Genomic DNA, 14,187 nt, shown 5'->3' on the forward strand with positions numbered 1-14,187 from the left:
TCAATTTCAGAAGCCCATTGGGCATTTAAGGTGGAGGTGGTATGTAGGCCATACAAGTCTGGAATTCAGATGAGGTCGGGAGCACAGATCTAAATTCAGAAGTAGTTAGCGTTAGATACCATTTAAAGCCCCAAGCCTGGCAGGGGTGTCCAACCCACAGCCACAGGCCACATGCAGCCCAGGATGGGCATGAATGCAGACCAACACAAAATTGTTAATTTACTTAAAACCCTTTTTTGGCTCATCAGTTTTCATTAGTGTTTGTGTATTTAATGTGTAGCCCAAGACAGCTCTTCTTCCAGTGTGGCCCAGAGATGCCAAAAGGCTGGACACCTCTGGAAGACTGAGAATGAAGGTAGAGAAGAGGCCCCAGGACGCAGCCTGGAGCATTGCAAAATTTAGAGGTCGGAGAGGTGAGCTGGGATTAGCAAAGAAGTGTGAGAAGGAGAACCAGGAACATGGGCTATCTTGGAGGCCAAGTAAAGAAAGTGTTTCTAGAAGGGAGAAATGGTAAACCATGACTTAGTCCTAGCTTTCCTGATAAGGGTTTCTGAGTACCTGGGTGAGACAGTGATGTGCTCCACGACCCAGACAGGTTCAATAAGAAAGTGGCAGGATCAGTAAGTCCCTCGGCCAGCTAGTCAGAGATAAATTGAAGGCTACAGTCTAGCTATAAAGACAAGATGCAGAAAAACAATCTGATGTCATGACAAGTGGAAAGGTTATAAACGCGTGGCACCCCAGGGCAAACATAAGCGAGTGTCAACCCCAAAGAAAATTTCTAGTGACATATCATTCAGCTCTGTCCTCGGCCTGCTTGACATATCAGTGGCTTTGATCAGTGATAACTAAACTTGACTGCAATCAGAATAACCTAAGAGGCTCATGAAAATTGAGCATCCCTGTGTCCAGCCAGACTTACTGAATCAGGATCCCCCCTGCTGGCACTGGGGCAAGGAGCTAAAGGAAGGCCTGAGCAGAGGGAGCAGGTTGATCAAAACGTACAGCTAAAACCAAGTTGAGTGGAATGTGGAATGTGCTAGAAGATGACAGCTGGGTAAATGTAGAATCCTGCATTTGACTCTGGATAGGGTATACCTAGCTGGATCTGAGACCAGCTTGAACTCTCAGTGATCAACCATGTGACCTCAATCTTCACAGACAGCACATGATGGGAAAAGGCACATAACCCAGCCATACGCGCAATGTCCCCTAAAGCACTCTCTCAGTGGGACAGAGGACACGTGGGAGGGAGGTCAGAGGAGCATGACCAAGATGCTGACAGGATTCCACCCAAAGAGAAGCAGATGTTTAGCCAAGAAACTCAGAAGAAAACAGGACTCCACCCTGAATACCTCAGGGGCCAATATGAAAAAGGACTTATTCTGTGGGATCCAAGAGGGTAGATCCATAACCAGTGAGTGAAAACTACTAGGACATGATTCTACTTTGGTGGAAGGAAGGTCTTTTTAACAGTAGGAGTAACCCAAAGAGACAGAAGTAGTGAGTGCTTTGCTGTAGGAATAAACTCATGCACACTTTAAATCAGCAGTCATTGCAATGCTTTACGTGCATATGTTTACGTGTTACATACACATGTGCACCCTTGCTAGACTAGAAGTTCCCTGAGGAATTTCAACCCCAGTGTCCAGCACCAGCCTGCCCTGCACTCTGTGCACAATGAACGTTACCGGAACGAACGAGCTGGTCGTGGCTGTATGCCACCAAGCCTGCTGTGCAACTGCAAGTCATGCTACACAACTGTTCACGTTCCTCCTGAAATAGCAGATCCTGTTATTTCTGAAAAGCTGCATGTAAACCACTTTTCTCTGGAGACAATAGTTATCCTCTGCATCTTCACAGTCGACTTGGAATTCAGAAATGAATGATTTAACTATTATGTATAACAGTCAATAGTAATATTAGCCCTAGGTTTAAAACTCGGCCTGGTATTATATAAGTACAAGCGATAATAATTTTTGCCTCCAAAGTCTCTGAGTTCACAGAAAAATGCGTGTTGAAAAAATCTGATCCTTCCAGCTGTGACCCAATTCAGAGACTTGCCCTCCAGGCCTCCTCTCATGTAAATGTCACTGCATCTCTTCTTGGGGGGATTTATTTACTGATTCATGGGCTGGGGTGATCAGCCCATAGGAGCAAGCTACCCACCACCCTTGGCCAGCTGTGGTTCACCTCAACGCCACCCTGTCAGGAGGCCTGCCTGGTCGAGCTTAGAAGTTAACCCAAAGGGAATTGACAGAGCAGGCTTTGCAGTTACCAAGGCAATGGATGCACATCATATCTTCCTTAAGAGCCCCCAATACCAAACCAATTCTCTGGTCCATGAATCAGAGCCAGGAATGCATCTAAAACCTAGGGCATCTTCCCAAGCCACTATTCTGCCCTAGTCCCCATGCAGGGGCAGACGGGCCACAGTCGAGTGTCCAGAAGAGAGAGCCATGTCCCCCAGAAGCATTTACTTTACTGCAGGCACTGTCTTAGGGGCCTTCTCATTTAATCCTCATAACAATCCTATGAGGTGATATTAGTGCCCCACTGCACAAATGGGAAAAGGATATCTCGGAGAAGTTGACAGAGTTGCCCGAAGTCACACAGATGGTAAACGGACAAGCCAGTATTGGAACTCAGGTCTGTTCAGCCCTAAACTGTACACAGAAAATAAAGCAATCTTAAAGCAAAAAGCTAGCTCAGGACACTCCCTTGTCAAAATGCCCTGGTGACTTCTTCTCAGCCAAATTTCTGCAGGACCCCACCTGCTCAGGCTTCTGCCGGCCTCTCTTGCCCCATGCCCTCTTCTTCTTGCCCTTGTTCTCTCCCTTCCAACCCCACCGGCCTTCCTCCTGTTCCTAGGAATCACCACCTCTCTGACTCCGGGCTACCACTCTTGCTAATCCCACAATGCTATGCTCCCCAGCCCCCTGCAGGTCCCTCTCACTTCATCCAGATCCCGGCTCCAGTGCCACTTCCTCAGGAGGCCATTCCCAACTGCTCTATCAAAAAGAGACCTCTTCTGTCACCACTCTCTAACCAGCCCTCACCCTCCACCTTACCTTTCTCAGCCGCCCTTACCAGTACCAGGACGCATATACTTGGTTAGTAAACTGCTCGTTGTCAGCGCCCCCACTAGAATACAAGCTCCAGGGGGGCAGGGACTCTGCGTCACTCACTGCCACTCCCCTGAGTCCAGGGCCCACAGGCGGCCAGTGCATGCCAAACCAGGTTGCTGTATGCCCTCCACCCTCTGTCACCTCCATCTGGTCTCAGCACACAGAGGGCTGCTACACAGTAAGTGGGTGACCTTGTCCAAGTAACTTCAGATCTCCAGAGAAACCTTCCATTTACTAAGTGGCCCTGACAAAGAAGGGACTGAAACTTCATCCCTCCCTGAAGACTGCATCGCCCTCCTGCTCTGATATTTGCTAGTTTTAGAATTTCGTGATTTTATCAGAGAAGAGACATTTGGTGCAGCTGATGAAACAAAAAGATAATTATATTTCACAAAAAGAGAAAAAAAACCCTTCAAAACAACCAATTGTCTGTTTATTGCCAGAACAGACAATTAGTTCATTTAATGCCTTCCAGCATCTGTTCAAAGCAGATAGAAATGGACTCTTATTAAAGGAGAGTTATACAAAGCTGCACGATCCAGCACTGAACCAACCCAAGGGCTTCTAAAAGTGGAATTTCTGTGATTCCACCAATGCAAATCTCCAGCTTATAAGGGGATTGAGGCAGAAGCTGGTCATAATCCAAGAGAAGACCGGTATTCAACATTAAAGTTTCTAGAGATAAAATTATCTGTTTGGGGAACTTAGTTTGTCTCCCTGCATTTTTCCATAAAACATTTTACATTCTGCACAAGTATTTTGTAAATAAACAGAGGGTTGTTAGTTTCAAAACTCAGGATTTACTTTGAGTTTTATTTGATGCATTCTATCTGAACATTGTTGTAGTTGTGGAAATTTATACTGGCATCTGAGAGGCATTTGTTTACTGTGCTTTCTTAGTTTTTCTCTTTCTTCTTAACACATATAATACTTCAAAGAAATGCTTGGCTTCAGGCCCTGGTCAAACTCAAAAGGGTGAAATACCAAAGAGATAAGAGAACAATCTTCTGGGAAAATTTAAGCTAACCTCTTAGTTTACAACTTTTAACCAATCCATCCACTCCCTCATTCTTACAAGGTGGGAGATGATAAAGCTTTACTGTGTAGCCAAATACCAGAACAGATAAAATGCTGCCAGCAATTTCACTTCCAAAAAAGGGAGAAGAAAAGAGTTTGTATTTGTCTTTGAATTCCAGTGCTTGGCCTCAGTAGGGGAAGTTATACAGAAAATATTAAAAGGTGCGGATGGAAAGTAAAGAGCGAACTTAGGAGCATAAACTGCTCAGAACAGTGTATCTTCACTGAATCTTGGAATATGCTCCTCCCCACTGCCAGATTTTTTTCCTTCTGCTATACTGTATCTGATCATAAATTCTGAATATTCCTAAATGTTTTCAATCAGCAGACAAGTGTCCACATTCTGTAGCATTAGTGGTAAGTTTATCTAATTCAACAAATTATACCCAGCTTCTTTCACAAGATAGGCTAACAGCTTATCCCATAATGCTCACACTTAAAAAAAAAAAAAAAAAAAAAGATCTTTATGGCTTGAGCAACCTTCCAAAAGATTAAAAACAAATAGAAAGAAGGCTGTAGGTTGTTCAGTGATATTTATGATCATTACTGAAATTCTTGTGCTGATATTAGGAAATGTTTCACGGAAACACTCATCTCTGACTAACTGATAAAATTCCAATACACAGCTGGCTGTGCACATGTATTGTCACTTCTGTGATTATTCTGATACAGTGATCGGTTTAGGTTCCACCCCTAAGGAGTCTTTGAAATATGCCATTATCTTGCAAAACACTTTCCTTAAAGAATCATGGTTTGTTTGTTTGTTTAATTTTTATTGAATGTACCTGAGTGATACTGGTTAATAAAATTACATAGGTTTCAAGTATGTAATTCCACAACATAGCATGTGGACACTGTATTGTGTGTTCACCACCCAAAGTCAAGTCTCCATTTATGCCCCCTGGGCCCTCTTCCCCTTCTTCCCTCACCCCCTTTCCCACTGGTAATCACCCTACTAGTATCTGTGTCTATAAAGTTTTTATTTTTTGTTGTTTAATTCTTTCACCTTTTTCACCCAGTCCCTCAAACCATAACTGCTTATACTCTGCAGTTTCAAAGAGGGAGAGAAGACAACCTCCAGCAGTACAATGTGCAGCCCCAGATATGTACATTTCCAAGACAGTCACTTACTTTTTCGTTCCACGCCCACAGTCCGATTCCGAGAAATGCTATTCCCAAAAACTGAAAGAAAGAGAGAAAACAGTATAAATATAAGGGTAAACACCATGTTTTTACTAATATAAATTAGAAAGTTTTCTACCAATTCTTTTGCCACTTTACCTGGCTGAGAAATAGTTTTCTCTAAAATCTGAGTAACAGTCTAACAGAAAACAAAACACAATCCCCTTGATTAAAGTTACTGCAGCATTAAAAAGTGTTGGTTTAAAAAAATGCAGTGTGTACATATGCAATGAAATATTATTCAGTCTTTAAAAAGAAGGAAATCCTACCAAATGTGACAATAGGGATGAACCTGAAGGACATTACGTTAAATGAAATAAGCCAGACAGAGACCACAAATACCACTTGGCATCACTTGTATGTAGAATCTAAAAAGAAATAAGTCAAATTCACAGAAACAGAGTAGAAAAGTGGTTACCTGGTGTAGGGGAAGTAGGGGGAAATGAGTAAAAGGGTACACACTTTCTGTTAAAAGATAAATAAGATTTGAGAATCTAACATACAAAGTGGTAGCTACAGTTGATAACGTACTGTACGATTTAAATTTGCTAAAAGAGTAGAACTTGAATGTTCTCACCAAAAACAAAGGTAACCACATGAGAGCACAGATGTGTTCATTAACTTGATGGGTGGAATCCTTCATAATGTGTATATGTATCAAATCATCATGTGTACTCTTTAAACATCACAGTTTTGTCACTTTATGCTTCAGTAAAACTGAAAAAATAAATAAAAGTTTTAAAGTAAAAAGGGGGCTGGGGACACATAGGTGCTTAGAAATCATTCAGGTTATGAATAATAAGGAGGGAGAATCTTGAATGAGATCAAAGTCATCTATAAAGTTTAACGGTGCCTCTGGTGGCAGAGGAGGCACAGCACACGTCCCCACAAATCCAAGCCGAGGTGCTGGGAAAGGAAAACCAGGGACGTGCATTGGGAAGAGCTGGCGACTCTCTTCACCACCAAACCATCACAGACGGGCCAGGCCAAAGAGGGTGCATGGAAGCCCCACTGTCCCTCAACACGGTCTTTGTCACTCCTTCAAAAGGCAGCATGAATCATCAAGTCCAAAGTGACCTCAAGAAAATTCCTGGATGCTTCTGTTCTTTGGAAACGTAAATTACTTATACTTGAGAGGACTTCCATGACTCGGCCTGGTCAACCCAGCTCCACAACTTTGTGTGTGACACGGAGCACACAAGTGACACGAAGATGGGTTAAAGGGGGACACGGCGCACTCAGCCAAAGCAGAGGTGTCCCTCATGCTCGAACACGGATCTCTCGTGCTACCCATCAACTGTAGTGAGTATGGTGGGGCGTGGGGCAGGAGAGGAACAATTGGTGACCAGGGGGACTTTCTATTTTAATTCGTCCTCAGTCTAGTCCATCTGTTCTAAGACATGCATTTCCACCCCACCCCGCCCATACTTTTAACATCTCTTAAATTGGGAAGTGTCTTAAAATCGATGGTACCTCATAGTTGTTTTTCCTTAATTGTACCAAAAATACTACGTGACTTCTAATCAGGGCGTCACAGGTTTGATGACACATCGTACGGTGCTGTCCACCCACGAAGAGCTCAATGGTCAGAACTGGGTGTAACTGGCCATGAGGAAAGACTCACTCCTCATCTTCACCAACAATAGCAACTCAGAATTTCCTTTCCAAACACTAAAGTGAGAAGAATGGGCCAGCTGACCAGCAGTATCTGACGTCAGCAGCACACTGTTTATTTTCCTTCATCCTGATGAAGTCAAATGTCCGGAAAGCTGTCCACTGAGAGGGGTGCACAGGCAAAGCGACAGTGAAGGCGGCCACTCTTTCCAGGTTCAGGGATATCCGAGAACTGTGCACCTGGCGAGGTCTTCACCATTTGCCACGGGAGTGACACTTTGTAGGCATCCGCTAAAAATCCGACCAGGGCTGGGAAAACAGTAGGAGCAGAGGGGAGGGGAACTGAAAAAACACAAACAATGGACTGCCCTGAAAATGTGGTGCTGTTTTTAAAAGTCAAACTTCCCAAATCTCCCCACGATGATGCAGCAGGGCAGTAAGAGCATGCAACATGTTCTGAGCCCCCCTACAGAAAAGTTCCAGCAAGTCCTTGGTTTGGCAAAAAAACAAAGACCCCTTTCTTCCTAATTTTGCTCTTAGATATTTGAATTGTATTTAGAAAGATTTCTTGTTTTCAATATCCCATCAGAAAAACTATGGTCAGCCCCTCTGCCCCCCTGGTCACTTTACGTTTCTGATCCAAAACAATGAAGTACCAGTTCCCCAGAAGGTACAGGGGATGCTGCAGTACAAAAATAAAGCAGCTCAGTATGTTACTCTCTCCCTGTCTCTCACATTTATAGGCCCTCAGCAGCACAGGGTGGCACGTGTACACACAGGGGCCCAGCAGACGTGGAGATCACTGAGCGTCTGACTCCACACATGTAACATCCAACCCAACCCAGAGCAATGCTGGACACTAAAGCTCTAATGCTAAAGCTCTTCACAGACAAATGTTCACATTGCCTCCCATGCAGTATTTAATCACAGTGACATCACGAGATGAGTGGGATGTTGTGGCAGAGGACATTGTAGTCAGCATTCCTCCCTGTGGAAGAGGGTGGGCATGTCACTTCTGAGAGCCCTACCTAATCACTAACATTTATTTTCCCTCATCACTCACCAGCCACAGTGCTTTGTGGGCAGAGTCTCTCTCAAGCGTCACAAGTGTATTTTTAAATATAGGCACAGTTTAAGAAAGAAAAATAAGGTTCACGGAGGCACACAGCTTCTAAGTGGAAAAGCAGAGATTTGAACTAAGAGGAGTCTAGCATCGAAGTACATGTTCTTCTCAGTCTTGATAAATCCCCATTTCCCCCAAGGAACAGAGAGTCGAGGCACCCAGGTTAGAATCATATGGAATAAGAACAGGAGATCATGCATTTCCTCTCCAGGAAGCAAAGGAAGGTTGAAGTAGAAAGAGATGAAAACCTCATTCAAGAACAGAGACGCCTCAGGCTAGAGTCTGCAACAGAGCAACGTAGAAAACAGAGAAATTCCATGGCAGGTCCATTTTCTCCTCTTTGTATAAAGTTCTCCTTCCTCATCCTGCCACTTTGAAAATCCCTTTTCTTTCATGAACCCTATCAAGTGGATTGAAAACCAAGAGTTTTCCACAAAAAGGTCAGAAAAATATCGGGACTTAAAGAAGACTCACAGACAATTCCCTTATAAACTTGCTCCAATATTTTCTGCTGTAACGGTGACTTTCCAAACAGAGGTTTAAGAATTTGGAGAAAGAAGCCTGCATTTCAAGTCGAGGAAAGCACCTCGGCAAGCAAGCAGTGCGGGGCCGGGGCCTCAACACGCACATACCTTCAGTGCTGCATCACTAGGAAATGTCCTCCCGATCACTCTCAGCCCATATGTTTTGTTTTAAAATCAAGTTGTTCCAGCTCCAAATAATTAAACAGAGAAGAGCCAAGAAACAGAGACAGGCACGCAGCACTTGCGGCACACTGAGTTTCTCCCTTCCCACCGCCCTAGGAAAGAGGGCCGTAAACTGCCAAACTGACCTCCCTGGGAAACCCAGAGGCCAGCTCACAGGGAACAGCTGAGAACACTTACAGGCAACTCTCTTCCTCTGAAACAGAAAACAGATCTGACGCATCTTCCCACATGGCAGTGTATGCAAACATGCAGTACAAGTGTTTGTCCACCCAATTTTTGATGTTTTAAAATGAGTAGCAATAATTTTGCCAACATCTGTTGAATGCCAGTATGAACTAGGTGCTGTGTACTTTTATGAATTAGCTAAAAAAGCTCTGCCTAATACAGTAGCCACGGGCTACTGAGCCTCTGAAATGTGGCTAGTTTAAATTGAAATGTGCTTGTAAACTGTACACCAGATTTTAAAGGCTGAATATGAATAAAAAGACTGTAAAATACCTCATTAATAATTGTTTTATTATTGATTACATGTTGAGATGACAATGCTTTAGATAGAGGGTTAAATAAAAGATATTAATAAAGTTAATTTCACTCATTTTATTTTTTAAAATATAGTCTCTGTAACACTTAAATTATATATGGCTTGCACTATATTACTATTGAACCGTGATGGTCTAAAGTGTCCCACATCAATCCCAGGCAGTGGGCACTGATGCCATCTCCATTTTATGGATAAGGAAACTGAGCCTCAGAAACTTAATTCTCCCAAGATCACACAGGTGCCTGAGCTGGGAGGCTCAGGAAATGACTCCTCTGCCGAAGCTCAAAATTATTTTAATACTTTCCTAATGAGCATAAAATGTTTGTCCAGCCAAAGAAGGAATAGAGAATTATACTGACACTCTTGTCCTAAGACTCAAAATTGCTCCTTTAATTTCTGGGTGTTCGAGGCAAAGGTATGTTTTCCTGGCTGGCAGTGAGGACGGCACCAGGTGCAAACTGAGAGCGGGGCAGGCTGAGGGAGGCCAGCTGGGCCATGCAGACGGGAGCCAGCAGGGCTGATGCACAGCAACAGCTGGAGAGGAAAATGGCCCTGAGATGTGATTTGGGTGACTGGGCATCTTTGCCAGGAGGGACACATCTGCCCCTTTTTCTCTGGGGAAAGGAAGATCTCTTCTTCCATCTGTTGTTTTAGTCCTTGTTGGGCCTCCAACATCTTGGAAATGAACCAATGCTCTGTTCTAACTGGTGCACAAATGGATATTTCAAGAAGCCACTCATCCATCCACCCACAATCCTTAACAAATATTCTTGAGCTCCTGCTTTACGCTAGACAATACTTTTCTCTTGTGATAAACAAGATAAAAAAAAAAAGATACAGTCCCTGCCCCCTGTGAGCCTGAAGTTCAGTAAGAGATAGATTTTAACCAAATAATCAAAGCACTAAAGACAAACTTGCCTTTGATGGTGCTATAAAGGAAAAGAAAATAAGGCCAATACAGACTACAGGAGCAGTATCTGACCCAGAAGGCATTCCAGGAAGGCTTCTCTGAATGAGGGATGTAGAAACTGGGGTCTGAAGGATGTGAAGACATTAACTGGAAAAACGAATAAAAAAGTAAAGAAAAAAAGGAAGAGTGTTTCGAGCAGAGGGAAGAGAACATGCAAAGGCCTGGTGGTGAGAGTAGGGTGGAAGGTAAGAGGGTCTAAAAGGTGACTGGTGTGCACGGTGCACAGAGGATGGGGAAAGAGAAGAAGGCAGGTTTGCAATGAGAGATGCAAGCATGAACTAGCCCATGCAGGGCACTGTAAGCCCTATTAAGGAATCCAGTCATTACTCTAAGAGTGATAGGAAGCCAGCTACAGTGGGGTGAGGAGGCAGGCCTGTATCAGATTTGGGCGTTGGCATATGATGATCTAGGCTGCAAAAAAGATTAGATGCACCGGGAACTAGAAGGTGACAGCTTTGGTCATGCAGATAAACCCAGATCTTGTCCTGGACTGAAATGTGGTAGAGAAGTAAATGGGCCTGAGACTATTTAGAAGGAAACCTGACATTTTTGGTGATGACTAGATGTGGTGAAAGGCAGGGGAAGGGTGAAGGAGAGGGAGGTGTCAACGATAATGCCTGTGATTCCAGCATCTTCTACAGGGATGGCTTTTCAAAATCCATCTCAAGTCCTCTCTGACAGAAATAACTCTCAGGTGCTAATTTTCTAAGTAGCTTTAGATCCAGTGGCATTTCTGAAGGCCAGTTTTCTTTTATGGGTATTTTGGCTGCTATCTGAATTTCCTTGAAGCAAATTTCAGCTTGCATACTTTAAAAAATTAATTATTTAAAATCCATATACATGTCCATCACCATCCACTACTATTATTCATAAAACGAAGCATTTATGTATAGATGTACATTAAAATTCACAGGCAATTCTTAAATACTTAAAAAATAACAAGTACAGTAATGGCATTGGCCCAGAATCCCATGAACAGACTCAAAATAATAATGCAACAAGTAAACAAGATGGAGAAAAACAAAAATCAGGTCAGTCTTTTCACCTCAACTGGAGCCTCAAAATATTATCTTAAATAACAATGGATAGAACTGTTATTCCTTCATCATTCTCATAAAGTTTTTTTTAAAAATTGTAGGCTCTGCCTGAATAAACAGGAGAGACACACTGAAAACATTTGGCACCAAAGAGAGGAAAAGACAGCCAGCCATTAGGAGACACGTATTTTCCTGCAACTGCAGCACATGCACTTTTTATTGGCTATTTTCTGATGCTTCAGCGTAACACCACTCCAGCTCTGGCAGGGGTGGGTGGTGAGGTGGGACAGTCCACCCAAGTGTGCTGAACACGTATGTTAACAAAACACATGTGGGCTTTAAGGAGCAGGGGCCGATTTCTGGAATAAAGCCTCTGGGCACCATTCCTGCCATGTCTAAGGAGTAAGCAAGGGCTGGTGGAAAATTCAATACACAGAGAGTCAATCCCAATTTTGCCACTGGGTGCCCGTGTCCCAGTTTGTACATTCAGTCTGTCCAGAATCCTCATGATAGGATGGTATGACAGATAAAGCTCAAACTTGTAAACAGGACATTCCACATCTGAGCTGGGTCAACCTCTCTCACTTCCCCTCTCCCTCCTGGCCTCCTTCATGTGGTCTGACCACATGCAGGCTGCCGAACCCCGGCTCCAGCGCAACATGGTTCTGTGATCTTGAGAAACACTCTTCATTCAACAGATTTACCGAGCATCTACCATGAGCCAGGCAGCCCTCTAGAAGCTTGGATAAATCGGGGAACAAAACAGACAAAAGTGCCTACTCTTACGACTGACACTCCAGTTGGGTTGTGGGGAGGCAAAGGCAAAAGAAAAGCATAAAGGAGCACATTACACAGGATTTTGGAAGATGAGAAGTGCTGGAGAAGGAGAGCAGCATAACGGGAACAAAATGTGGTGCAGGGTGCAGGCAGGCGTAGCATTATTAAAACAGAGTGGACAAGGCAAGTCTCCAACAAGAAAGCTTTGTATAAGCAAAAACATGATGGAGATGAAGGAGGTGGCGGGCAGATCTTAGGGAGTGGTGTTCCAGGCAAAGGAACAGACTAGCTGGAGGAAGAGGTGCAGGGCACGTTAGAGGGACAGCCACCCAAGGGAGAGCTGGAATGACCAGGGCAGGAGTCACGGAGCCAGGCTGGGTGGGTCTTTGATGGCTGGGTGACAACTGTGGTTTCTACTAGAAGAGAAAAAGAAGCACAGGAGGCTTCCTGACTTGCTATAGCCTCATGGTCGTCATTTGTCAAATGCACTTAATAAAGGTATTAAAGGAAATGCATGACAGCTGCAGGGGAAAGTGATCACGTGAGGTCTGTGTGAGATTCAGACCGCCTACCCAGGAACCTGGTACAGCCATTGCCATGCACATCAGCACCCTCCACCTTCCTCAAGCATTTCTCAGCCTGCCTCCTCTCTGCACACCTACCTGTGTCCACAGAAAACCTTGCTTCAAGAACTGCGTCCTCCAAGGTTTGGACCTGTTCCTCCCAGTGAGAAAACATCCTCGTTCTCAGTGATCAGAAGCCCTCTCTTCGGAACTTCGGAACCACTCACCACATGTTCCCTTATTTGACACATTCACACAGAGGATATAAAGGAGAAACGTTGCCTGGGCTCACACCACAGGAGGGGTAGGGGCTATGTTAATCATCGGGTACGTGTCCATTCAAGGGGCAGCAGCCCCTGCCCTCCAATCATCTCCCTTCCCTGGGAAGCCTGAGGATCCTTCCAAAACAGTGGATACAAGTATCCCCATGCATTTAAAATAAATTACTAAAAGGTATACCATTCAGAATATCAAGATTATGTTTAGTTTAAAATCTTTTCTATTTCTTATGTTAGCTCTCTGGTTCAGGAATTCTGGATATATTGGCCCCAGAATCTAAAAACCTACTAATTTTGAAAGCCCACATCAAAATAAGTATTTTTCCCATCAGGCTTTCTCGATATATGCTCCTTCTACCTAAAATTATCACTCCTTTTTTGTTGTTGCCATTGTTTAATCCTCAAGGATATGTTTATTGATTTTAGAAATACTGGGTTGGCCAAAAAGTTCATTACTTTTATTCCATTAAATAAAAGACACATTTTTCATTTTAAGCAATAACTTTGCTGATTTGGATATTTTGAGTATGTCGGCTATCTCCTGCTATTGGCCTCTAGCGGAGAGAGGGCAGGGGTGCTGCTAAACATCTTCCAGTGCATAAGACAGCCCCACAGCAAAGAATTATTTGGCCAAAATATCAATAGCATCAAGAAACTTCGCAACCCACTTTTGACACTTTTGATGAGGTACACAGCACCTTCTCCACATGCTGCAAAAATTGTTTTTTCATTTCAGTTGCGTTTTTACCATTCTTAAAATAATAAGGCTTAACACACCAAAAATGTTGGGTGTCTTCTTCCATTTTCAGTATTAAAATGGCTGCACAAAAATTCACCAATTTTGATAATGTTTTAAATGAATGCTGATATGACAGTCATCAAAATACAATCTAACAAAATTGTTTTGAATGAAGTTAAAGACAGCCAAGCACTACTAGAGCCACCGTATGGAAAAAACACAACGGACTTTTAGCCAACCCAATCAATAAGAGACCAGATGAATTTCCTTCATGCTTAGTCCAAAGACAAGCTCACTGTTAACAACAGAGTGTGCAGAACAGGCATGAGCATGATGGTGCTCTAGAGACTAATAATGATCTAGCAGAGGCTGCTGTCCTTTCCAAATAACTGAGTAGAAACACTTGTGGCTCTGAAGTACCCAATAAGCTGTTGTTACCTGGTGTGAGAAG

The 14,187-nt window shown here is 43.5% G+C and overlaps 1 protein-coding gene across 4 annotated transcripts in view; it reads right to left on the bottom strand.

Annotated features, from left to right (window-relative positions):
• Window positions 1–14,187, bottom strand: part of TSPAN5 (tetraspanin 5) — a 169,285-nt gene that overhangs the window by 25,503 nt on the left and 129,595 nt on the right. For 2 of the 4 annotated variants that reach the window (XM_045820391.1, XM_045820394.1), the window contains exon 2: window positions 5,337–5,387. In XM_045820391.1, coding sequence (XP_045676347.1) covers window positions 5,337–5,387 — 51 coding nt within the window. Of the gene's footprint in view, window positions 1–5,336; window positions 5,388–5,964; window positions 6,105–6,860; window positions 6,954–14,187 lie in introns of those variants that run through there. The other 2 variants (XM_045820393.1, XM_045820392.1) reach the window with 2 other exon arrangements.

Source organism: Phyllostomus hastatus, unplaced genomic scaffold, assembly GCF_019186645.2.
Source record: "Phyllostomus hastatus isolate PE091 unplaced genomic scaffold, TTU_PhHast_1.1 phas_scaffold_39, whole genome shotgun sequence".
Lineage (NCBI taxonomy): Eukaryota > Metazoa > Chordata > Mammalia > Chiroptera > Phyllostomidae > Phyllostomus > Phyllostomus hastatus.